The sequence below is a fragment of the Nelumbo nucifera genome, chromosome 8, assembly GCF_055504915.1.
Source record: "Nelumbo nucifera cultivar China Antique chromosome 8, China Antique-T2T, whole genome shotgun sequence".
NCBI classification, from domain to species: Eukaryota; Viridiplantae; Streptophyta; class Magnoliopsida; order Proteales; family Nelumbonaceae; genus Nelumbo; species Nelumbo nucifera.
In genome coordinates, this window is record NC_142656.1 from 25365386 (window position 1) to 25393161 (window position 27776).

General features: G+C 41.1%; 1 protein-coding gene across 1 annotated transcript; it reads left to right on the forward strand.

Annotated features, from left to right (window-relative positions):
* The first annotated feature begins 11307 nt into the window (after positions 1–11307).
* Positions 11308–26230, forward strand: LOC104605422 (Tetratricopeptide repeat (TPR)-like superfamily protein). The gene is made up of 24 exons (XM_010270184.3): positions 11308–11909; positions 12012–12293; positions 12423–12484; positions 12772–12864; positions 14732–14804; positions 15004–15426; positions 15669–15733; positions 15867–15998; positions 16113–16154; positions 16228–16746; positions 16875–17032; positions 17241–17763; positions 18007–18069; positions 18160–18261; positions 19364–19681; positions 19774–19866; positions 19958–20059; positions 20157–20261; positions 21436–21569; positions 22157–22340; positions 22424–22555; positions 22650–22762; positions 23470–23551; positions 23650–26230. Exons 2-24 carry the CDS (start codon positions 12224–12226, stop codon positions 25705–25707), a joined length of 5646 nt encoding a protein of 1881 aa, XP_010268486.2. The 5' UTR covers positions 11308–11909; positions 12012–12223; the 3' UTR covers positions 25708–26230.
* Positions 26231–27776: the final 1546 nt, after the last annotated feature.

The following is a 27776-nucleotide window of genomic DNA, read 5'->3' on the forward strand; positions in this document are numbered from 1 at the left end:
TAGTAGGGGTAGCCTTATGTACACCGAGGTGAGTAACATAGTAGGGTACACATCCGACCTGTCTGCACCCGGGTTAAGTTGACATCAGTTATCCTTAACAGGTTCAACTTGTTGCATGCCGGGGCAGGCTACACGTCACAAGGTCCGTGCCCGAACTGCCTGTGCCTTAGGCATTGCAAGTACTTAGCCTATGCCGATGAGGCGACTAGGTCTTATATGGTGCCAAGGTCTTTCATTAGCTCGGCGTTTTAGCCCTTAGGCTGGACGAGAGGATTATAATCCGTTCTCTTAGAGTCCTTCTATGCCGAAGAGGCAACAGGGTCTTATAGTGCTGAGACCATGTTAGCTTGGCACTTTGGCCCTTAGGCTCGGGGAGTGGCTCGTAGCCTACTCAGTTGTTACAGATAGTATTGTCTTAAGTTGACAATATTCCATGCTCGAGGTACTTGTTTCCCTTCGAGGGTCTCGAGCTCGTATGTTCCTTCCCCGAGCACTCGTTTCACTCGGTAAGGTCCTTCCCAGTTGGACCTAAGCTTGCCAGCACCTGGCTCAGGTACCATAACTTTATGAAGGACTAGGTCGCCAATGCGGAGGTTCCGCTTCTTGACCCTGGCGTTATAGTACCGAGCTACTCTCTGCTAGTAGGCTACAGTGCTGATGTACGCGAGGTCCCTTACTTCGTCGAGTAGATCGAGGTTGGTACGCAGTTCATCTTCATTCGCCTGGTCACTGTATGCTTCTAGTCGCAACGTAGGTACTTCGATCTCTGCGTGGATAACTGCTTCGGTGCCGTAGGTGAGGTTGAAGGGAGTTTCTCCCGTGGCGGTCTTTTCTATGGTTCGGTAAGCCCATAGAACACTGGGTAGGTCGTCTACCCATAACCCTTTAGCTCGGTCAAACCGTGCCTTCAGTCTGCGGAGGATGGCTCTATTTGTGACTTCTGCCTGACCGTTTGCTTGAGGGTGTGCGACTGAAGTAAAGTTCTGTCGGATCCCCATGTCTTGGCACCAGTCTTGGATTTTGATGTCCTCAAACTGCTTGTCGTTGTCAGAAATCAGTACCCGAGGTAACCCAAAGCGGCACACGATGTTCTTCCAAAAGAAGTTTTGGACGTTCCAGGTTGTGATCGTTATAAGGGGTTCAGCCTCTACCCACTTGGTGAAGTAATCCACTGCTACTATTAAGAACTTCCTCCCACCCGTTGCTGGCGGGAATGGCCCGAGTAAATCGATGCCCCATTGTGCAAACAGCCACGGGCTGGTGAGATACTTGAGGTTAGCAGTAGGTTGGTGGTGGATATTGGCATGCTTCTGGCATTTGTCACATTTTTTAACGAGTTCAATGGCATTTTCCTTCATTGTTGGCCAATAATACCCCTATCGAAGTGCCTTTTGGGCGAGGGCCCTGCCCCCCAAGTGTCCGTCGCACAGACCCTCATGAGTGTCACGGAGTACGAGCTCGGCTTCGATAGGTCGCAAGCAACGCAGGTTGGGGAGCGTGTAGGATCTCCGGTATAGTCGTTCGTCTATCATGACGTATTTGGTTGTCTGGCGCTGCACCCTTCTGGCTGCATTGCGATCTGCAGGGAGGGTCTCGTGTAGCAAGAAGCTCGCGAGCGGGTTAATCCAGCTCGGCATTACTTGAACGACGAGAGCGATCTCCTCTGCCCCCCCGAGAATGCTAGGCCAAGGCAGGTACTCTATGTACACGGTTCTCATGGTGATGTCGCTGGTGCTGGCTAACCTAGACAGGGCGTCGGCCTCAGCGTTCTCCGACCTAGGGATTTGTCTAATGAAGTGTGACTGGAAGTTGAGCAGGGCCTCTCTGACTTTGGCTAAGTAGGCGATCATGGTCGGCTCGCGAGCTTCGTACTTGCCAGTGACCTGGTTGACCATGAGCTGGGAGTCGCTGCAGATAACGGTGTGGTTGGCTTTTACTTCTCTGGCTAAGGCTAGTCCAGCTATCAACGCCTCGTACTCCGCTTCATTGTTAGATGCCACGAACTCGAAGCGTAGTGCATACTCCAGTTTCATGCCACTTAGGCCGTGCAGAACTTTTTCGACTCCGCTGCCCTATTGGTTCGAGGAGTCATCTACATGAAGGATCCAGGGCTCCTCATCCCAGCTCGCGCTTGGCCTCGCTAAGAGAAATGCCACACTGGCTGCTACCTCACGGGGCTCAGATTGAACCGGCCTGGGAGCTTCGGGCTCACCCGAACTGAGGACCTCGTGCTCAACCGGCCTGGGAACTTTGGAGATAAATGTGCACTCGGCGATGAAATCTGCTAAGGCTTGAGCCTTAATGGCAATTCGCGGCTTGTACTGGAGGTCGTACTCGCTGAGCTCAATGGCCCACTTCGTCAGCCGACCAGAGCCCTCGGGCTTAAGTAAGACTTGCCTTAGAGGTTTGTCGGTGAGGACGGTAACAGTGTGAGCCTGGAAGTACGGGCGGAGCTTCTGAGCTGCAATTACCAGTGCATATGCTAGCTTTTCTATCTTCGGGTATCTCGTCTCTGTTCCCTACAATACTTTATTGACATAATAGATGGGTCGTTGGACCCGATCTACTTCCTTTATTAGTACCGAACTGACCACTTCGTCGCTCGTTGAGAGGTACAGTCCTAAAACATCACCCTCCTCGAGCCGGGTTAAGATCGGCACACAAGTGAGGTATTTCTTGAGCTTGTCAAATGCGAGCTGGCAGTCTTGGGTCCATTCGAACCCTTTTCTCTTAATTGCCTTAAAGAACGGCAGACAGCGGTCCGCCGACTTGGACATGAAGCGACTCAGGGCGGCTATGCGGCCATTCAACCTTTGAACCTCCTTCAACTTCCGGGGTGGTCTCATATCTAAAATGGCCTTAATCTTATCCGGGTTGGCCTCAATGCCGCGCCGATTAACGATGTACCATAGGAATTTACCCGATGTAACATCGAAGACACACATGTTTGGATTCAACTTCATATTAAACTTACGCAAAATTTCAAAAACAGAATGCAAGTCTTGTATTAATTCATGCAAAAATTGGGTTTTGACGACCATGTCGTCTACATAACATTCTACTTTTCTGCCAATTAATGGGTCAAACAATTTGTTTACAAGCCTTTGAAAGGTTGCCCCTGCGTTTTTCAACCCGAAGGGCATAACCTTGTAACAGTATAGACCGAATTTTGTGATGAAGGCAGTCTTTTCTTCGTCTATCGGGTCCATCTTGATTTGGTTATAGCCCGAACCGAATAGGCATCTAAGAAACTCAGCAACTCGTGCCCTGAGGTCGCGTCCACCAAGCGGTCAATTCTGGGGAGCGGGAAGCAGTCTTTCGGGCAGGCTCGGTTTAGGTTGGTGTAGTCGATGCACATGCGCCACTTGCCATTAGCCTTCTTTACCAGAACAGGGTTGGCTACCCAGCTCGGGTAATGGACTTCTCTTATGAAATCAACTGCGAGGAGCTTTGCAACCTCCTCGTCGACCGCTTCCCACTGCTCCGGGGCTAGGTTGCATTTCTTTTGTCTAACGGGCCTAACTATAGGATCAGTATTGAGCTTGTGAGTTATAAGGTCAGGGTCTATACCGGGCACCTCTACCACGGACCATGCAAAAATATCTAAATTTTGTAGTAAGAAACTTATTAGTTCAGATCGTAGTGGTTCCTGGACGGAAGCACCGATCTGAAGTGTCCGAGTTGGGTCTGCGGCTGAGGTCGGAACAGCAACTGTTTCTTCCGTGGGTGCAGCTCGTTCTTTGCCTTGCTCCATAGGCCGCTCCAGTTCGAGGTCGTCGGCCACCTTGGTCTTTCCCTTTAGGGCGGCGACATAGCACTTGCGGGACTCGAGCTGGTTGCCCCGCGCTACCCCCACACCGAATTCTATAGGGAACTTCATTTCCAAATGGTAAGTGGAGACCACCGCCCGTAGGACGTGGGTGATCGGCCGACCTATTATGGCATTGTATGGGGAGGGGGTCGCGACCACCAGGAAGTCGTGGTTGAGTCTGACTACGTAGGGCCATGTGCTGACTTCCACAGGTACTGCCACTTTCCCAAGGGGTCTGACTTCTTCTCCACTGAAGCCCACCAAAGGAGTGCTCGCGGGCTTCAAGTCACTTTCCTGCAACTGAAGCTGGTCGAACGCGGCTTTGAAGAGAATATCTGCCGAACTACCTGAGTCTACTAGTACGCGCCTGACCTCGAAGTCGTTGATCCTCAGATTTATCACGAGCACGTCGTCGTGGGCATAGTGGACCCCTCATGCATCGTCCTCCGTGAAGAAAATCGGTTCTGTTTCGGCCGCTTTGGAGGATTTTGTTCTTCCCGGGCAGCTTCACGAACTGACATCCAAGCTGCTGCTGAAGTGCAACCTGCGACGATTGAACCTCCCACTATCATGTGGATGGTGCCCCGAACCGGCCTCTCTTCCAGAGGCTGCCTCTGTGACTGTTCAGCCGACCTACTGCTGGACTCGGGAGCATCCTTACCGTGCTCCCCTTGCCGACCTGTCTTATTATTATTATTATTATTATTATTATTATTATTATTATTATTATTATTATTATTATTATTATTATTATTATTATTATTGTTGTTGTTGTTGTTGTTGTTGTTGTTGTTGTTGTTGTTGTTATTTTGTACAAAGTTCCTTAAATATCCGCGATGGATGAGCTCCTCTATCTCGTCGCGGAGGATTTTACAACTCTCGATACTATGACTGTGAGCTCTGTGAAAACTACAGTATAAATTCTTATTTCTCTCATTGGGATTCCCCCTCAGGCGGGGTGGCCACTTCACATACGGGGCGTCATTGATTGCCATCAGGATTTCGGCTCACTTCGCATTCAGTGGGGTGTAATCAGTTCGGTCCACCACAGGAGCTCGAAACGACTGACCCGGCTTTGCTCCCCGAGCTGCATCTTTTTTCTTTTGGCTGTCCCCTTGGCTGGAAGGCTCTCCTTCCCTTTTCCTCTTCTCGGGCGCGCCCTCACCCTTTTGGTTGATCTCTTCCTCCGTGGCTATAAACCTGTCCACGAGCTTAAGAAATTCGGTTACGGTGGTCGGTTGGTTGACGACCATGTGCCATTTGAACTCTTTATGTGTCACACCTTTCTTGGCTACTGCGAGGCGCATGACGGGGTCCAGGCGCGGTATCTGCATGCAAGCATCGTTTAACCGCTTGATATAGCCCCGGATGTACTCTCCCTCTCTCTGTACTATGTTGAGGAGGCGTTTTCAGTTCGCCGGCACCGCTTGCTGGTGACGAAGTGGGACGTGAAGGCTTGCGCGAACTACGCCCAACTTCTTATCGATCCAAGTGCCATGTTTCGGTACCATGTGCTGGCCACTCCTCTGAAAGTGGTGGAGAAGGCCACGCACATGCATGACTCACTAGCCCTCGCCAAGTGCATCTACAACTGAAAGGCATCTACGTGGTCATTTGGGTCAAATGACCTGTCATACTTGTTAAGAGGGGGGAGCTTGAAGTCCTTAGGCATTGGAACTGCTAGGAGCTCGGGAGACAAGGGGATGGAACTGAAAGGAGGGGAGCCTTGACTTCGCTCGAGCTTACCTCTTCTCTGCCTTCGAGCTCGGGCAGGTTATGGGTGGCAGATTGGCGAGCTCGGCGGCGGTGTCTCTGCTTCTTGGCGGGCTCCACATTCGTGCTGCTCACCTCCGTGCTGTCAGGAATGGTTTGTGCCGGAAGTAGCTTAGGCCATTGGTGATGGCTGCAGACAGAGGGGTCCTGCTTGGAGTCTACAGCCAGGATCTCGAACCGGTTCTCCAGGAGCGGGGTTTCAAACTTTGACTGCCGAGGTGATGTAGACCTAGCGAGCTGGGGTCCTCCCGACCTGACCGCCCGCGACGAGACCAGGGTGGCCAATCTTTCTTGTCTATCGCGGGAGGAGGCCTGGCTCATAGGAGGGTTTTGGGAGGCTTCTCCTTGGCGAGAAGGGTGTTCATCCTGGCGGCGAGACCTAGCCCTCTACGAGGCTGGGTGCCGAGGAGGGAGTTGCGGCTGCTGAAGCTGAGGTTGAGGCAGCTGAGGGAATTGCTGCTGATAGTGTTACTAGGAGACGTGGTGCAGCACTTGCTGCTGGTAAATTTGGTGTTGCTGGAGCTGCTGCACTTGGGCTTGCATGGCTCGCATGCATTGCATCAGGTCGTCGAGCTGGCTCTGGCTGGTCGCCAGAAGGATGACAGTTGGTTCAGCAAAGGTCGTTTCGACCGAGGAAGGCAAGGGAACACCCACAGGCGTCGTTGCTCGTGGCACGTAGGCTGGGGACTCTGTCCACCGAAAGGGGAATGGTGAACTGCCCAATGCAGACCGTGGGGACCTGGGGTTGTTCCCTGGAGTTATCCATCTCCATGCTTCGTCCAACGTTGCTTGAAGAAGCCATGAGTGTTGAGTTTTCAGAGAAGAAGGAACTGTGAAGGTTTAGAGGAAAGCTTTTAGAAGTGTTTCCCACAGACGGCACCAAATGATGGTGCGCAATCCGGTCACTCCTAGCTGGCACTTGCGTGGCTCCCGAAAGGTACCTGAGATGGAGAAGAAGAAGAATCCCCGGGGGTTTGCCCGGCGGGAACACTCTGATGCTTAAGTTAGTGCTCTGTAGGAGAAGCAAGGAGAGGATGAAGGCTAAGAGTGAAGATAGCGCAAGAGATGGAAGATGATACCTTTGTTCCTTGAGAATAGGCTCCTTATAACAGAAATCCGTTGCATCAGGCCTACTGGCCTTTGATAGGGCAGGTATAACCGCCACTGTCAACCTGATGCAGCCGTTACAGGCAGGGCTGAGGTGGCACACATGGGGCCGCCATCGCAGGGTACGTGCCTGTCAAGTGTAAGGCACCCTCTAAAGGTGGCAGGCACGACGCTGACTGACGAGGGATATGGCTGTTATCCCCAGATTTGTTGGGTATGGTGGTCGGGCAGGAGATCTTCCTACGGTATGCCGAACTACCCTTCCGCGAGTTACCCTATGTCGGGCTATCTCGTAAGCGACGGGCTGCCTGTGGCAAGCTAAGCCGAGCTGGCTGGCCCGAGGTGTCTTCACCTCGGGGTATCTATAAGCGAATCGGTGTGTTCCTGTCTGGGAGTGGCCCGAGATCCACTGGGAGGATCTCGAGTATTAGGAAAGGTCAGGGGACCCCGAGCTCGGGGGCATCTCTAGGTGCCTTAGCCCCAGGGAGGAGGTGCAGGCCAAGTGGCTCCCGGCAAGTAGTGGTTGCGCCTGCTGTGCTGTCGTGCTGAGTCATCATTTGAGCAAGATCACACCCACATGTACCCGGGCTACGAGGTCGGGCCAAATCACCCTCCATCAGAAATGAACTAAGGGCATAAAAATTTCAATGCATCAAGAAGATGAAGTTCATTAATCAACTTAATTGAATACTCGAAAGCCGTCCAACCTACTAGCTTCAATTACGAATTCAACCAAACTAGACCAATATGGTTTGATCGGTTTAACCCAGTTGTGCAATTTTCAAAAAAAAAATGAGGAGGGATGGGTAATTTAAATATCTAAAAACCATCCACCCACTAGCTTCAATTACCACTCCATATCAAGCTAGACCAATATCATTTGATTGATTTGACCCAGATTATATAATTTTAAAAATAAAAAGAGCAAATAAGGGAAATTTTCACTAAACATAATTTTTTTAATTATAAAATAACAGAAAAACCAGAAAAATGAGGAAAGATAATATAAAAAATTATTAAAATTATGTTAATTGACAGAAAATTGATAAAATAAGGAAAATTTTCTAAACAATTAGAAAATGACAAATATATATAATAATATAAACTTATTTTTAATTAATTGATAAAATAAAAGAAATTTTCACTAAAAATAACATAATCTTTTAACATATAAAAGTAATATTTATCGAGAAAATATTAAAAATAGAAAGTAAGTAGACAATAAAAATAAGGTAAAATTAAAAGCCAACAACTTACTTTACATGATTAACTTGTTAAGTAACTTATAAATTAAAAAAAGTCAAATAACATGGTTTTATTAACATACTCTAAATTAGTAAAATTAATTTTACAAAATTTATAAAATTTAAAACTTAAAATATTATTAAAAACTTTAACATAATAAAAAACAATAAAAATTTTAACAGACTTAGAAAAAATTATTTTATTAGTTAAAATTGATACAAATTAATAAAAAAGTAACTCCCTCTCCCTAATCCCTTCTAAATTTTTTGGTTTTTTTTATTTTATTAGACAATAGATAACCCAAGAATAATGGTAAGATGGATAATATATATATATATATATATATATATATATATATATATTAAAAATTAATAATTCAAGTATCATGGAAGAAATTTTTATGACACTTCATTCATGATTTACAATATCAAAGTTACTTCTAGCCAAGGTTCTAATTATTGATATTCTCAATATGCAAAAGAACACCTCTTTTTTTAAATTTTTTTGGATGAAAATTTGTTCGTGGAGACCTCACATCACCTATTAATATTTAAGCAAAATTTACAATGTAGAAACCAAATCGAGAAGTAAAGGGAATCAATGTTAGGTGAAGCATCACATGTGAGATTTTTAATGTTAAAGTTTTTAATATAATTAATACATCTCATAAAATGGGAACCAATGAAAAGTAAATAAACTATGTGGCATCTTAAATGTGATCGGTTATTTCTTTGAAATGGTTGAAATTATCTCTCTCTCTAAATCATCTTAAATGACCCTAAAAACCAATAACATGATATGATACTTATTCTAGCCCACTTTATTAATAACATGTAATATTAGAAGTTTAGAATCACTTTTAATTTAATTTAGGGTAAATTATACATAGATACCTTATACTTTGTGAGTAGTGACACTTGAGGGCCTAAACTTTCAATTGCGATAATTTAATACCCTAAAATTTCAAAAGTAAACACTTAAGTCCAATTCCATTAAAATTGGCATTAAGATAAGAATGAAATTACAAAAATGTCCATATCTAGATTCTTTTTGTTATCTTCTTCTACCTTTGGACACAAAAAAGTGGCGACAAAAAATTTTGGTGGGTTCTGCATGTGTATAAGTACAAAAACTAGGGATGATCATGAGTTGGGTTGGGCCTGGGCCAAGTTTTATAGGGTATCAACAGTACCAAGGCTTGCCCAAACTAGCCCCTGTGAATTAAAATTTTAATTGAACTTCATGTTCATAGTTATAGAAAAACACATTTAAATTGTTATTGTTTATATAGGGTAAATTGCTAAAACCTCCCCTAAAATTTGATAATTATAATCACCTCCCCTGAACTTTGTAGCATAGTTTCAAGTAGACCCTCATGTTAAAATTCTCCAACAAGAGGCATGAAAATGTCCAAAGTATCCATGTAATTATTTTTGACTAAAATGTTTATTATCCAAAATTTCTCTTCATATCAATGGCTACCCCAAACCCTCCAATCTTTTGTCTGGAATTGATATATTTTCCAAATTTCTTCATATCAATTGCTCAATGGTAAAGCTGCAACTTTAAGCTCTCTTTTTTCTTTGTTGTTCATAAGGTTGCGTCTGGAAACATGCAAATATGTAGAGTGTAAAGTGGTCCATATAAATTGTAAAGTTGGGTTAGTTTTGCATTGACAAGTTTACCTTCTTATCAAACTGATTTTTGGCTGTAATTGATGCAAATATGAATTCCAATAAAGAATATGCCTTTTTTTTAAAAGCCCACTTGATTGTAAATTTACTTCTTTTTTATTGATGTACTTTTACATCTTATTGTCAATGTAAATATGCATTGAAAAATGTGTTTTTTGTCTTTTGTCAATGCATAAATGCAATGTTGCCAAACACATGCAAAAGTGAACAATAGTGCATATTTACCCTGGGATTTACACTCCATTTGCAGTATTTCCAAAGGCAACGTAAGGCTCAGTTTGGAAGGAGTACAAATACAAATATGTATTGTACAAATACATACAGAATATAAGATTTTGCACTCTACAAATTTATATTCATACTCCTTCCAAACTGAGCCTAAAGTATATATATATATTGTTAAAACCAGCCTCAATAATAACCACATGCATATTTTGGACATTTTCATGCCTCTTGTTAAAGGATTTTAAGAAGATCTATTGCAACTATGTAAAAAGTTCAGGGAGGTGATTATAAATAGGCCTAAGACTTGTTTGGCCCTAACCCGACCCACATTGTGTGCGGACTTAATGCAGATCTAGGCCTGAAAATTTACAGACAGGGTTGGGTCAGATCATAAATGGCCATCCCTAATGACCAGACAGCTCAAATGTTCTCACTTCTCACTTTTTCCATATGCTTTATTTAGATGCAAACTCTACCTACTTTATTAATTATTCCGGTGAATTAGCATTTCTTTTCTGTTGCCACTCGATTGGGTCCGAAGATAGCATAATAAGAATAATAAAAAGGATAATCTAATTATGGTTATCTTAATAATTTTCACTCTCACTGTAAAACCAATCTAATGAAATTAAATTTAACTATATATTTAAAATGTCATTTAAGTATTAAATATCATACTTAAAAGTTCAAAGTCTTTTAAGTATCACAAGCCCAAAAGGTACAGGGTACCTGTAATTTACCTTTAATATATATAATATTAGAATCATTTTATTAAATCCAATTTTGGATTAAAAAAGATGTTGCAATTCCAAATCTGCCCATAACGTCACCAAAATATATATTTTTGGTTGGTTGAACCTAAGGGTGTCAATTGGATTGGATTTGGTCCAATCCGGTCCAGTCTAATGTGAGTCCATTACAAATGGATCTGGTCCAATCCAATCCAATGAATATTTTGGACTATTTTGGATTAGTCCAGTGACTGTTCAATCTGTTCAAATTCCTGTTAATTTAGATTGACTTCAACTCAAACCTAGTCCATTAACTCCTATATTCTTATCTTTTATCAATGGATTAGATATTGACTCAATCCAATATAATTCATTATAAACGAATAAAGTTTAATCCAATATATCATATCGGTCCATCCAGTCCATCCAAATTCAGTTTTATTAATCCGTCCAATCTGTATATTATGGGTGGTCCCATTTTGTGGCACCCACAAAGTCAAATTGACAAAAGGAAATCTCTGTAGCCCAAAGAGAATCCCCTCAAGCAACCACAATCATCTCTCATTTATCACATTATCTGGTCCATAAGAAATGAACCCCAAAAACAACACGTAAACAATCACACTAATCACCCTCCACGTGGCCTGTTCGAAGGCATTCCATCCTCCCACAGCTGACCGAATTCCCTTTCCGTTTAAAAGGGTCTAGAGAGAGACAGAAATAGGAGAGAGAGTGTGTGTGTGAGAGAGAAAGAGTGATCTGTTACGCAGGGAAACGAGAGGCCTGAAATCGCTGGCCTCACATTCTGCGTGTGTAGAAGGACGGAGTCGCTTGGGACCTTATCCTATCCATCTATCCATCCATCCATCCATCCATCCATCTCCTCAACTCACACCACCATCACCTTACCTTAAAACCCTCTCTCTCTTGCTCACACACATTCTCTCTCTACTCCCTCTAAACCCGACCACACTCTCTTCACCTCACTTTTCTCTTCAATCCTCTTTCCCCTTCTCTTTCTACCGCTTTTCAATAAGAAGTGCTCCAGAAATTCTTCAAATTGCCCGTACTAGTTCAAAGAAACAATAAAGTCGAAAACCAGGCATTCGGATTCTCATTTGTTTCCCTCACTTCTGCTTGATAGTTGATGTTACAGTTGAGGAGCTTTTATACTTCTTTCTGATACTCAATTTCTTTCTTGTTTCTGATACCCATTTCACATTTTTGTTCTAGTCCGGTTTCACTGCTTCTCTTGTAGGATAAGGAATTGATTTATGTGGGTTCTTTCCAATTTCTTGATAAATCTCTGCTCGTCTTTTAGAGGTTCGAAGCCACTTAGCCAAGTTTTGTTCTGAGAAATTCTTTTTCTATTGAACCAATTTGGTTGGAATGCACGAAACACTCATATACCCCTTCTGTATGCAGAGATTGGACTTGATAATTAGTATGTTTCGAACGGTTTTGGATCAACCACTGAAGCGTGAAGATTGAAGGGAAGATAAGGATAAGAGCGGGCAACTCTGGGTTTCGATTGAAAAGAGCTTGAAAAGATTTACCAGGGAAGCTCCCAATCCAGAATATCTCTTGTCTTGGAAGAACCATCGCTTTTCCCATTAATTGAGTTGGTTTGATGCCCGATGGCTCCAAAAACGGGAAAATCGAAACCCCACAAAGCCAAAGGCGAGAAGAAGAAAAAGGAAGAGAAAGGTAATTGAATCTACTCCGCAACTACTCTGTTTCTCCAACTTTTTTATGCCTTCTTTTTATATTCCACATACCGATATTCTGTTGAAATCCATTGATTCATCATTCCATTTCTTGCTTCCCACCCCGCAGTTTTTCCGACGGTTCTGGATATCACCGTTGAGACGCCGGACTACTCTCAGATAACGCTCAAGGTAAGACCCAAGCTCTCTGTCTCGAACTTCACTTTGGTTGGGTACTGGTGTGGGGGTGCGCATTACGCACACCCATGGTCATTGGTTCTTCTAGAACTCGAAAACAGCTCTCCACATGCACGGTGTGTTCACCCCCCCCCCCCCATTTCCTGAATTAATGCACCGGGTAGGCGTACGATAAGATGAATTTAAGTGAAATGTGGAGGGGGTGGGGTGCAGGATAAGAAGATGGCGATGGCACTTCTCTGATTGGTCCATTCCTCTCATAATCTCATTCTCTGTTTCAGGGAATCTCGACGGACAAAATCCTGGACGTCCGGAAGCTTTTAGCAGTCCACGTCGAAACTTGTCACTTGACCAACTACTCCTTCTCCCACGAGGTATGCTCGCTTCTTTTGTTTCATGGCTTGTGCAACGCTTTCAGCATTTCTTTTGCTCTAGCTTCATCACTCAGCATCAGTCTCTTTAATGCCATCCTTGCTAAAATGCGCCACTCCATCATGGGCCCCGGGTGGTAAAAAAAAGGGGCAATAATTCAATACCATTGGATTGGAATTTAATAAACACTCAAATTGAATACCATTCTTAGACTTTGGACCGCCATGTTCTTCTACCCATAATGTTTATAGAATGTTAGGCTTAGTTGGTATGTTATCTCATTTATTTTAGTAAAGATATAAATTTGATTTCCCTACCACCGACTTGGAGGAGAGTTCACATCTCCGCCCCACAATGCTCCACAACACATCTCCATCATGTATTGGGAACATTTTCCTATAATAACAATATGACATCATCGGTTTTAGTATCATCATCTGGAGATATTTCCAATACACAGCGGAGATGTAATCTCCTTGGGGTAGGGGGCCGTGGGGCTAATTAGTGTGGTGCTGTATTACTCAACGGCCCCTATGGGGGATTCGGGCGTATCACCAAATGCTAAAAAGAAAAAAGAACAAAATAATGTCATAAATGTATTGTTTAATTACTTTTGAGAATGTAGATAAGATTCCAAGTTTAGACATTCCACCTACTAATTTGCCACATGATGAAGCATAGGCATTTGGTGTATTTTTTTTCGCACTTTCAAATTTTATCCTATACTAAGAATGGTTATGGATATAAGCCATTTTAAGTTTGGAATTTTTTCTCCATCCTCCCTTCATCACCTATTTCATTAGGGGTATAAGGGGCTGTTTGTTAATAGCTGAAGATGTTGAAATGAAAATTTTATCACTTTGTTTTTTAGTGAACAAGATATGGTTGTGAGCTCCTTAACGGCTGAAACTGAAGTTGGGTTGACCATTATATCCTTAAAAATAATATTATTTAATTATTTTAACAACTAAAAACATTTTTAGATTTTGAGAGATCAAAAATTTTGCTTTAAATTCTTAGAAGAAAAAAAGGGCATGATATCATTTCATATAGCTTTCAAATTATCATCAAAATAAATAAACTGTTAATAAGGCTCATTTGGGAAGAATGCAAATACAAATATGATTAGTGCAAATACAAATGGAGCTTATATATGTAAACCGTGCATATTTATAGTTGCATTCTTCCAAACGGAGCCTACGGGGATCGTTTTTAACTTAAAAAGAAAGAAAAAAAAAAAAAGTTAGAACACATGCCACAAATCGGCCTGCAAACAAAATCTCCACAAACACCATTGTATTGAAATACTTTGCTGCATATCAAATACTTTGTTGCTTTTCCATCCAAACAGCGGACTCATATATCGGCATTTAATGTGGTATGAACTCGGTGTCTACTGAACAAACACCCAGCCAAATAAGGCTGGGATGGGCCAAAACATAGACCCGAGGCAGAGTTCATGCTGGGCTCGGATTGGCCCAGGCCTGGCTCGAAACATTGTATGAAACTCTCTCTCTCTCTCTCTCTCTCTCGCTATATATATATATATATATATAAGGTATAAAGGGGTCTTGAAAAAATGAGAATACAACTTCTAGCATTTTGTTACAAGGTTGGGTTTGCCTGAACCCTGTTCAAAGCCAAAAGTATGAGCTGGACTGAATTTTCGCCCAGGCCCATCCCAAGCCCAAAGACTGATTTCAGGACTTGGGTTGGGCCAGCTGTGCCCAAGTCCAATTCTCTTCTGTCAAAATCATGCTACGCCAGCGGAGCATGATTGGAAAAGGGCTTAATAGTTAAATGCAACGAGCAACGATTAACGGCTAACGTCTAACGACTAACGACTAACGACCTCCCGCTCTCAAACAGGTCCGAGGCCCTAGGCTGAAAGATTCGGTGGAAATCGTCTCCCTCAAACCTTGCGTGCTCTCTATCGTCGAAGGTAATACGGGTTCCAAATTCCTAATTTGAAGTCTGAATTTTATTAAGTTTCAGGTCGTTGGATTGGGATGTCATAATGTGAGAGCACTGGTCATCTCAACCAATCCAACGATCTGTAGCGCATGGAGCTTTTTTATCGAAGTGACACGATGTATAGTATCACTATTGAACTCAAAGCCGAAGATCTCCCGCTTTCGCAGAGGACTACACAGAGGAACTTGCAGTTACTCATATTCGTCGACTTCTAGACATTGTCGCCTGCACGACGTCCTTCGGTTCTTCCACGTCTTCTCCCAAAAATGGTGGACCGAAAGAACCCAGTTCGAAAGAACACGGTTCGAACGATGGCGAAGCCTTGGTTGACTCGCTTGCAGAAAATGGAGGTGAATCTAATTCGAAGCAAAAAACAGGAAGCAAGCAATCGAATCCTGCCATTAATGGAAATCATAAAGCTGGGCAAGGCGTCAAAGCTAGCAAAGATGGGAAGACGGAAACCATAACTACCGTTGACTCCGGGAAGGAGATGGCGGAGAAGGGGGACGTGGTCTCGATGTGCCCGCCAACAAAGCTGGGCCAGTTCTACGACTTCTTCTCATTTTCGCACCTTACTCCGCCGGTCCAGTGTGAGTTTCTTTTTCTTTTCGCTTTTACGGTTTTAAAGAAAAGGAAGAATTGGGGTACTGTTTGCTTGATTCTGTGGCATGTGTCTGTGAATTTTCTCATATTGCGCTCAGTGTTTTCAATGAATTTGGGTTTTGTTCAGTTTGTGTTGTCACTTGTTCCATAACTCCCTTTTTGTTTAACGAATTGATCTTAGGAAATTCGATTTGGGTTGTAGTTTGGTTGACTGTGGGTTCAATTGCAGACATTAGGAGGTCGTCCCGTCCGTTCCTTGAGGAGAAAACCGAAGACGATTTCTTCCAAATCGATGTGAGTTTTCTATCTTTGTTTTTTGGGTTATGGTAAGAATTTGTGGAAGTTACTTTTCTTCAGTGCTCTGGCAATGATGGTAGGTAAGGTTGTACTGTTATGTTTATTAGGTTAAAAATGGCTGTATGTGCAGGTACGAGTCTGCAATGGGAAGCCAGTGACGATTGTCGCTTCCCGTAAAGGGTTTTATCCTGCTGGGAAACATCTTTTCCTTAGTCACTCTTTGGTTAGTTTGTTGCAGCAGATAAGCCGGGCTTTTGATGGGGTTAGTTTTGTCCTTTTTTTTTACTCCAGACGGATACTTGGTCTGTGTTTCTCGGTCTCTTCTTCTTTTTCCATTAAACTCTCTAACTGTATTTTAACTTAATTTTTGTTGCAGGCTTACAAATCTCTAATGAAAGCTTTCACAGAGCACAATAAGGTGAGTAATTTTACCATATGATTATGATATGTTATGAAGTCGATGAGTCCATAATTCCATTCCTTCTTTGCAGTTTGGAAACCTACCTTATGGGTTTCGTGCAAACACATGGGTTGTTCCTCCCATTGTTGCCGATAACCCATCCATTTTCCCCCTTCTTCCTACAGAGGATGAAAGTTGGGGAGGAAATGGGGGTGGTCAAGGAAGAGATGGGAAGCATGATAACAGGCAATGGGCAAGAGAATTCTCAATATTGGCTGCCATGCCTTGTAAGACGGCAGAAGAGAGACAAATCCGAGATCGAAAAGCCTTCCTACTTCACAGTCTATTTGTCGACGTTTCAGTCTTTAAAGCTGTTGCAGCTATCCAGCGCCTTACTGAAAGTAGTAAAGGTTCTCTGAATTGCCAAACTGCTTCACATGAAGGACAAGTTGGGGATTTAAGGATTACAGTAACAAGAGATGTACCTGATGCAAGCACAAAGTTGGAATGTAAAAATGATGGAAGTCAGTCTCCGGGAATGTCACCCCAGATGCTTGCACAGCGAAACTTACTTAAAGGAATCACTGCAGATGAGAGTGCAACAGTTCATGTAAGAAAAATATTTAATTTTTTTTATATTTGTCACCATTTGATGGTTTACTCTTTGTATAGTGGTTCTTATTTTAACTTGTTGAAGAAGTTATTGTTAAAACCTGAATTAGCCTAGTGGTTTTGCAGGATACTGCTACTCTAGGTGTTGTGGTAGTTAGATATTGTGGATACACGGCAGTTGTAAAAGTTCCAGTTGAGATAAACTGGGAGGGAAGTCCTATTCCCCAGGACATTGACATCGAGGATCAACCTGATGGTGGTGCTAATGCATTAAATGTCAATAGGTAAGTGCTTAGACACCTTAAGTTATGAGAGCTGAATAGGGGACCTCTACAAGGCTGACTTGGTTAAATTCAAGTCAGTTTCACATGGTTTGCTTAGTAGTTGGATGGCTAGACAACCCCAAGTGCACTGAATACACAAATTCTGGATTTATGATAATGCCCAGTCTTTAAGTAGTTTGTCATTGTCTAATTCCTGCTTTCTTTCCAGCTTGAGAATGCTGTTACACAAGTCATCCTCACCACAATCATCAAGTGTAGTTCAACGCTCACAGAATGCAGATTTTGGGGATTTACGGTCTGCTAGGTGCTTGGTAAGGAAAGTACTAAGGGACAGTCTGTCAAAATTGCAAGGAGAAGATGCTAAGCAGAGGAGGTCTATCAGATGGGAGCTCGGTGCGTGTTGGGTGCAGCATTTGCAAAATCAAGCTTCTGGGAAGACTGAGCCAAAGAAAACTGAAGAAGCTAAGGTAGAGCCAGCTGTCAAGGGTCTTGGGAAACAGGGTGGATTGCTAAGGGAAATTAAGAAGAAGGCAGATGATAAGAGCAGAAAGACTGAGCAGGGAAAGGAGGGAGGTACTTGTAATGGATTTGACTTGAGCAAGAAATTAGGTACCGCAGATCAGAAGGAATCAGAAAAGCCAGACTTGGAGAAGGAAATGATGTTGAGAAAGCTGCTTCCTGAACCAGCATTTCTACGCCTAAGAGAATCAGAAACTGGTCTTCACCTTAAGGTTTGCTCTGCCACTTTCCTAGAAACTGGGGGCATATGCTCACTGATGTTCAGTAGTGTTGTTTCTTCTTAAACTTCATATGGCTTTATGGCTAGCTCATTCCTTGGGAGGATGGTATATAGTATTATGAATTATTGGAGAGTAGGATTTCATAAGCTTAATAGGGAACAAGAAATTTCATGATCCTTCACTGCTGCTTGGTGTTGTAATATTATTGTATTTGATCCTTTTGAATGCTGGCAGTCACCTGATGAATTGATTGAGATGGCTCACAGGTACTATGATGATACTGCACTTCCCAAACTGGTAAGATTTGCTGCAACTTGATATTTAATGTTTCCTTTTTTCTGGTATTTTCTGAAACCTAATGAATAATGCTGCTTCTACTTTTATCAGGTAGCTGATTTTGGCTCCCTGGAACTTTCTCCAGTTGATGGGAGGACATTAACTGATTTTATGCATACCAGGGGTTTACAAATGTGTTCATTGGGACGTGTGGTAAGCACTTAATTTATCTATCAACATTTTCTTTGAGTACACTAGTAGATGAAGCTCTGTTGATATCACAGCCTTCTAAAGGTCAACTTTGAATAGGTTGATGTAACGGCCTTGCAAGTGGTCTTAGTGAACCTCTATTTGAAAAGCTCAAATTTGAATTAGTTACTACTTAAAATTTTCAAGAGCTTGGAACTCTTAGGCTCACCATTCATGGGAGTTGTGTTTCATTGGAGAAATTGGTGCTTAGTTATTTTCTATTTCTAAAATCCAATTCCAAAATACTTTTAAAGTTGGAATTCAGATAAAATATTAGTTAATTTGTTCCATTGGAGAAATTGGTGCTTAGTTATTTTCTGTTTCTAAAGTCCAATTCTAAATACTTTTAAAGTTGGAAATCAGATAAAATGTTAGTTAATTTGCTAAACTTGTAGTTATGGTTCCAATATCATGCTTTCTCTATACCAGAAGTACTTGGATGAGCCATTGTTAATGCATGCAACTAAAATGCTTTTTTTTTCCTGCTTCTTTCGTCTTGGTTCCAAGAGAATGTCTTGTGAGACACATGAGTTTGAACTGAAGCAAAGCCAATGCAATAAATAAATTTTTTAAGGGTCCCCAAAACAATGGTGAGACTTTAAATATACACATTTACCAAATAAGAAATTATTTCTGCGATTTAAGCATTATTGTTTTTTCATGTTGTTAGGCTCTTTAAGACCATTCATTATTCTTGTCACCAATGTAAATAAGTTTCTTAATAATCAGATGCCTGTTTATTTCTGGACCATATTTGTTTACATGTAGTGAAACAATGGCCCCCCTCTCTGGCATGAAAACAATCTCTTGATGGTGGTTTCTAGTTTTCCCCTGCTCATCATTGTTCTGTTTTTCCGTTGCTAAATTCTCTACCAACTCATCCTTGTTCAAAAATAAAATAGCAAGTTACTTCATACTTTCATGTCTTTCTATTACTTTGGATATTATTGGTTCTGACTTCTGAGCATGTTTTTGATTCATTCTCAAGTATCCTAATAGAAGAAAAGCCACTATTATGCTTAAATCTCTTATATTTGATTTGCTGTTTTTCTCTCCATCACACCAGGTTGAACTTGCAGATAAGCTCCCTCATGTGCAGTCTCTTTGTGTGCATGAGATGGTTGTTCGAGCTTATAAGCACATACTGCAGGCAGTTATTGCAGCAGTTGATGACATCAGTGACTTGGGTGGGTTGGTGGCCTCGTGTTTAAATATATTGCTGGGAACTCCTCATGGAAATGCTGATGCAGACATAATTGATGATGACGACCTAAAACAGAAGTGGATAGAAACATTCCTCCTGAAGAGATTTGGCTGGCAATGGAAACGTGAAAGTTGTCAAGATTTGAGAAAGTATGCCACTCTTCGTGGACTTTGCCACAAGGTGTAGTATTTATCTATTAGTTTCCATAAATAATCTAGTTTAGTCATTTCACTTTCTCCCTGTTTTTATCGAGTTGTCTCATCTTGTAACAGGTCGGACTTGAGCTTGTTCCTAGAGATTACGATATGGACACTACATCTCCTTTTAGAAAATCAGATATTATTAGCATGGTCCCTGTTTATAAGGTAATATATAGAACTGCTGATATTATAAACTGGGACTTGACATAAATGAATAATTTATGGAAGCTTTAACACTGGTGGTTCTGCACCACAGCATGTCGCATGCTCGTCTGCAGATGGGCGTACACTATTGGAATCATCCAAAACTTCTTTGGATAAAGGGAAACTGGAAGACGCTGTCAACTGTGGAACTAAGGTATTGAAAGCTCTCTCATATTCTTCAAATTTTCTGCCTATTTATGGAAATTGATGGTTTTCTGTAAGCTAAACTCTAACTTTGGTGTTGAACGAAGGCACTTTCAAAGCTGGTGGCTGTCTGTGGCCCTTATCATCGAATGACAGCAGGAGCATATAGCCTTTTGGCTGTAGTTCTCTACCATACTGGTGATTTTAACCAGGTATATACTTAACCAATACAAATTTGTCTAGATATGCGTGTAAATATTTGCAACTATTTATATAAGCTTGAAGTGTAATGGCTGTTTCAAGCACTTTGTGGTTTTATTTAGCTTAAAGCACTTTACAAAATGTGTATGGCACATAGAGATGATATTATGTAGATTATTGAAACCATAATAAACTAATTTGTTTTCATTAATTCAGTAGGTTTAAGTCTAGGTTTGTATAATTCGTACTCTCCTTAAACCCATTTGTTCTATATATTGATATATAGGCCACTATACAAATCTATTTGTCAGTACATCTCTATCTAAACACATACATATGTATGCATATTCTTCTTCTTCTTCTTCTTCTTCTTCTTCTATTTATTCCATTTGATAGAGAGAGAAAAACTGAAAAAAGAACTGACGTAAATAAGAAAGTAGTGATGGGGTAGACAAACTGAATATCTAAAAAAAACTATTACATATTTTATCCTTTTGAGCAAATCTTATTCTTATAATTCATTACTTTAATTTAAGCATTTATTTATTTTATCATCATAATCATCTAAGCCTTGTCCCAACTATATGGGGTCAGCTACATGAATCCTGTTTCGCCATTCCGTTCTGTTCAGTGACATATCCATCGTCAAACTATGGGCACGTAAATCATTTCTTACTACTTCCACCCAAGTCCTTTTCAGTCTGCCCCTAGCTCTTCCAACTCCTTAGCTTGTAACAGATCACCTCTTCTAACAAGTACTGTAGATGGTCTTCTATGCATGCACCAAATCACCTCATTCTACTTTCTCAGATTTATTTATTTAATTCAATATATATCTAGCAACACCTCTTATTTTGTTAGGTTGGCTACCATCTTTGTGGAAATGTTGACAAATTGACCTTTCCTGCTATTATTTTTTATTCTTTCTTGTATTCATGATGACCCTTACATGTCCCAATATCCAAGTTCCAGAGGAATCTGATCCATGCTGGCTATAACATAGATTTGATAATCTTGTTTGCATAGATCTCTTTTTTAATTCTTAGAAGATATCATTATTTTTTAAAATTTTCTGTCCAGGATAAGATGTTCTTCAAGAATGCTTTATGAAATTGGATATTATAATTGACATTTGGCATGCACTTCATTTTATTCAATGATTTTGACTTTATGCACCGTAAACAGGCGACCATCTATCAGCAAAAGGCTTTGGATATCAATGAGAGGGAACTTGGTCTTGATCACCCAGATACAATGAAAAGCTATGGGGATCTTGCTGTTTTCTACTATCGGCTTCAGCACACAGAATTGGCCTTGAAGTAAGTTTCTCTTTTGCTAGTTCCCTCTCTACAATTGTTCACTTGATAATCCTGGGGAATATGCATAAAAGGAAAAGTTTGGAGTAATATCTTCATATAAGCTGTATTTCTTTTGTACATTTTTTCTTCCTTTTTCTTTTCATTCTTTTTTTTTTCGTTTTGTATCACTCTGCTTCATAAGTATATGTGAAAAAACATGCACACAGAGATTAGTAATACCTATTTAAGTACATAAAGCTGCAGTAGCAGCTTAGTCCTGAAAAGCCATTAACCTGCTGCGTAACAAGGTTTATTTTCTTGCAGAGAAAGTGGGACAAAAGAAAAGAGCTTTTTTCTGTAAAAACATAAAAAATGATCTTGTTTGTACAATATAACATGTTTTTATGCACATTTTTGTAGTAGAGGTAGAAACATCGTTTGTCAAACCTTTTGTCTGGCTCATGTTAAAACATACTTGACACAGTGGACATGTATTATGATCCATGTCCATTGTATCTATCATAGGTTTTATATGGAATTGCATGTGATGTTTATTGGGTTGATGAGATGATGAATTGTATATACTTGTTTCTTTTCCTTGGTTTCAGATATGTCAATCGAGCATTGTATCTTTTGCATTTAACCTGTGGGCCATCCCATCCAAATACCGCTGCCACTTATATTAATGTGGCAATGATGGAAGAAGGCTTGGGGAACATCCATGTGGCCCTTCGGTACCTTCATGAGGCTCTCAAGTGTAACCAAAGACTTCTTGGAGCTGATCATATTCAGGTCTCTCTCTTTTCAAGCAATTTATCTAGATGGCTTGTTTCTCAGGGACATGTTTAATATGTTCTTTTGATTTCTATTCACAGACTGCTGCCAGTTATCATGCCATCGCAATTGCTCTTTCGTTGATGGAAGCATACTCATTAAGTGTTCAGCATGAACAGACAACTCTACATATACTGCAGGCAAAGCTTGGATCGGAAGATCTCCGTACACAGGTGAGTTCATTCTCAATGTTTGTGATAGAACCTAGTTGCCAATGATGATATTATCCCTGCAGACTTATATATAAACTTAACTATGTGGTTTCAGGATGCTGCTGCATGGCTTGAATACTTTGAGTCAAAGGCAGTTGAGCAGCAAGAAGCTGCACGGAATGGTACTCCAAAGCCAGATGCTTCTATTGCCAGTAAAGGCCATCTAAGGTAATGCATGTTAAAGGATAGTACTTTATTTCCCTGCTGGAAATACAATAGTATTGGTGTCATTTGTTGCCCTTCAGGTAATACAATAGTATTGGTGGGAATTTTTTTGTTTACTTAATACACAGCATGCCGATTGGTATTTTGAGCAAAAGTCACTTTCTCAATAGGCCATAACCCAAAAATTGTTCCATTTATTGATTATTTATGCATTTTAGTTCCTAACCATTAAAAATGATGGGCCAAATTTTAGGGCCTAGTTTAACAATTTTCTTGTTTGACTAATCACTTTTTAGACTATACATTCTTCCATGACTGATATGATCATTCAACAATCTGTAGCAATGCATGGATAATCTCTTTTACCCCAAGTTTTTTAGTTAATTTTATAATAGTCGTGCTTTTAGTGTTCCCCTTCTTGTGGTGTTTGTCGTTTATCTTAATACTCCAAAAATAGACTTCCACAACTTGATTTGATATACCACTTTAGATTAAAATAACTAATATGATATAGGTTTTAAACCTGAAGGGCCATCACTGCTCAGGGAAGCATGTTAAAATCTACTTTGATAGTTTTCTTCTCATGTTGGTACAAGTTCCTCGTGAACAAAAAGTGATCATTGAACTGTTAGAATATTCCTCTCCAAGATTTGATGATCATTTGTGGCATTTTTTTATGGTTATGTGAATTTATTTTTCTTTTGCATCAGTGTATCAGACCTTTTGGATTACATAAACCCAGATACAGATCTGAAGGGAAGAGACAACCAAAAGAAGCAAGCTCGTATGAAGGTATTAACTTTTAACTGGTTATATTGTTTCCCTTTTGGTTTTATTCTGGCAACTAAAGTATTTTGATTAAAATGTCCTTTTTTTCCTTATCATGACAGATCAAGGGGAGGCCATGTCAAAACCAGTGGGAAACAATCACAGACGAGTATCAAAAGGATGAAACTTTATCAACAACTTACCCTGTGACAGAGACCTCTAGTGATAAAGAGAACAAGCATGAAACTCAAAATCTGGAATCAAAAGATGAGAAACCTGCCGTTAGTCTAGTAAACGGGACCATAGTGAAGCAACAGGATGACCTGGTACAGGATGATACCACTGATGAAGGATGGCAGGAAGCTGTTCCTAAGGGTCGTTCACTTGCAGGCCGTAAGTCTTCTAGTTCAAGGAGGCCAAGCCTAGCAAAATTGAATACAAACTCCATGAATGTATCAGATTCTGGAAGATACAGAGGAAGGCCTGCCAATTTCCAATCCCCTAGAACATCACCAAATGAGGCTACTGCTGCCACTGTTGCTGGTCCTGTTCCAAAGAAATTTGTGAAGAGTTCAAGCTTCAGTTCGAAGCTCAACGGTTCTGCTACTTCTGTAACAGAATCAGAGAAATCTGCTAACTCAAAATCAACCCCAGGTAGCCCTGCTCCAGCTGGCCAACATACAAGGTCTGCATCTCTGACAGCTGCAGCCAGTGCTGGGAAGCTCTTGTCTTATAAAGAAGTTGCACTGGCTCCACCTGGTACAATAGTGAAAGCTGTAGCAGAGCAGCTACCAAAAGAAAGCCATGATGAGCATAACCCTCAGGCAAACAGCGAATTGTCAACAACAGAGCCAACTCATACTGAGGAGACAACAATAAAGCATGAAGAAGAAAAAAAGGTCCAGAATCCGATTGAAGGAGATGATCAACCATTGGCTTCCACTGAAGAAATAAAGAGAACTGCTACTGAAAAAGATGTTGAACTAAGTAATGTTATATCTGAACCCTTAAAAGAAATGAAGTGTAGTCCTGTTGAAGAAGAAAATGTAGAAGCTGAGGTAGCTGCACCCATGGAGATTGGAAATTCTGAGTCCTTGAAAGATTCAAATACTCTTTCATCTGAATGTGAACTGCTAGAAGCAGGAGGTACTCTTAGGGAGACCCCAACTACTTTGTCCAACTCAGAACCTCAATTTGTTTCAACAGATGATAATTATAGATCCCTGCCAACAGGCAACCAGGCCACGAATTCAGGAGAAAAGGTGGCAGAGGTAGGTGAAAATCCACAAGAATTAACCAATGGGAATGAGAATGAGAAACTTTTGTCAGAAGAAGGGGAAAAGCATGAAGAAGCAGAAGCTGGGAAAGAAACAAGCAAGAAACTTTCTGCCTCTGCACCTCCATTTAATCCATCCATAATCCCTGTCTTTGGCTCAGTTCCCATGACAGGTTTCAAAGACCATGGAGGAATTTTACCTCCACCAGTGAATATTCCTCCAATGCTGAATGCTAACCCTGTTCGTAAGTCTCTTCATCAATCAGCAACAGCACGGATTCCTTATGGCCCTCGTCTATCAGGGGGGTATAACCGATCTGGTAATCGAGTTCCACGTGCCAAGGCTGGTTTTCAGAATGGTGAACATGCTGGAGATGGAAATCACTTTAGCCCTCCTAGAATAATGAACCCAAATGCAGCTGAGTTTATACCAGGTCAGCCATGGGTACCCAATGGCTTCACAGTGACTCCAAATGGTTTTCCAGCTCCCATGCATGGAGTTCCAGTCTCACCAAATGGTTACCCAGTTTCGCCACATAGTGTTCTGCTGTCACCAAATGGTTATCCAGGTTCTCCAAACAGTCCACTGGAATCTCCAACACATGTGATTGTTGAAGTTGGTGAAGCCAAAACTGAAGTTCATGCAGAACAGAATGCTGAAACATCTTTGATGGAAATGAAGGAAGAAGATTCAAATAACCAAAACAAACTAGAAGATGAATCTGTAGAGTGTGAAAAAACTGGTATTAAAGTGGAAGAAAATCCCAGATCCATAGTAGTGACTTCTGATGAACTTGTGGTGGCAAAAGAAACTTGCACCAACATAAAGGTTGAAGAAAAGCCAACCAAGTGTTGGGGAGATTATAGCGATAGTGAAGCTGAGGTTGTTGAGGTTATGAGTTAGAAAGATATTAACATTTCTGGAGAGACAGATGCAAGCTCACTTGTCTACAGATTAACGGTTCACGTGAAAGAGAGAGAGAAAGAGAGAGAAAAGAAGTGACAAGCGAATTATTGCGGCAACCTGGATGATAAGGAATAGAAAGAGTCAAATTGGTTTTCTTTGCCTTCAAATTTCTGGTAAGCAAGGCAATGTGCTGAGTGTTTGTTACAATTGGTCTTTAGAAACAATGAAACCCAGTAGGAAGATCTAGGCATATGCTGGTACATGAAAGGAATATACTGAAGAGCATTTGAAGGAGCTCTTTAGTAATTAGTTCAGTGACTTGGGCTACTCTCTTCTACTTAGCAACCGAGACAATAACAACCTTAAGAGGATTTAATTTTCCAGTACTTTTCTAGTTAGGGGGAACTGTACATTGCTGTTATCCTACCGTGAACTTGAGATTTTCTTGCCTTGGGCATTGAATTACTGTGTAAAAATCCTTTCAATGAAATTTCATATGCAGGAATATTATTTGTAGTAATACCTCTCTGTCAATTAGTCCTGTCAAATTAAAGGAACAACACTTCTGCTGGATGTCTAGATATTATGTTTTAACAGATTTTTTTTTGTTGGCTGAAGATGATCCATGAGGTGGAGACCAATTTGATTTGCTTGCTAAGAGGTAGCCATTTTATTAGATGAAGATGTCCACCTTTCTTTCAATATATCAGCAGGCTGCAAGCGAAAAGGGGGGTACTACTAATTTTATGTGTTCACCGATGGCTCTGTTGGGTGTAAGGACCCAACCCGGGTCGGGTTGATGCCCGGGTTAGTGTTAGGGTTGAAATTTATGAACCCGACTTTACTTTGGATTGGGTTAGGGTTGACCTCTCGAGCAACCCAATCCAATTCGAACCCGACTCTACTTTGTTTAGATGCATGATAGTTGTATAACCACCACCACATACTATCATTTATTTCATTTAAGATAACCACTTCACTTAATCCTAATTGGAAATACTAAAACCTTGATAACATATTTTATGTTTTCTGAATATTTTATTCTTTGTCTCCTCTCTATTGTTTGCCACCCATAGCTTGCTGCTCATAAAAGATCTATTATAAGTCATCATAATAAATTATAGTCATTTCAAACACTTTTTTTCTGAATTTTGTACTTAAAGAACCAATAAAAACATCAACAAACAAATAATAATAAAACATGGGATTAATATATTAATGAAATTTGAGTTAAGATCTAAGGCTAAGAAGTTCTACGAGATTTTGAGGGATGGGAAGAAAGTTGAGTTGAGCCAACCCGAAGTTGACTTTGGATTGGGTTGGGTTGGGTTAAGGTTGAAGGAATATAGTTAGGGTTAGGGTTAGGATAAGTCAGGTTGGGTTAGGGTTAGGGTTGGGGGTTTAGAACTTAGGGTTGGGCTAAGATTGGCCTCAACCCGACCTAACCCGGCCAGACTTGCAGCGTGTAACTACAACTCCAAGTTAGGCTCATTCACATATAAAGACGGTTAAGTAATAGATGATCATATGAAAGTCAGGTCCGTCCCAACTTGAGTTACTAATAAAAGTTGGGCCTATCAATGGGGATTGAACCAACACAAAGCCAAACCTCTGCCGCTGCCAGCTTCCGTCTTATTATTGGAACAAGTCCAGCAAATTTTCTGGTTCTAGTTTGCTCAAGGATCAAACTAAATATGGTTACGCTCAACACCCAAAGTTGGATATTTGGATATTGGTACATATCCATTACCGATATTCATTTTTTTATTTTTATATTTTATAGGTATTAGAGGGATGGGATGATTGGGATCTATCATCCCAAAGTTTTAAAAGTTAAAAGCTTTTAAAACATGTGTATCCATGGATATCTGGATGCACCGATACAGGTCGTATCATATCGATATTTTGATCTTGAATTTGCCAGCAAGAGTTATGGCATTGCCTTGATTGGTCATTACTTGAATTGCATTTGATCATGTTGTCACTGGGCAACAGAATATAGAATTGATCCCATACTGTCATAAGCTTAATTCATGAATCAAGCACAGCTATAGAGTTGTAAGGGA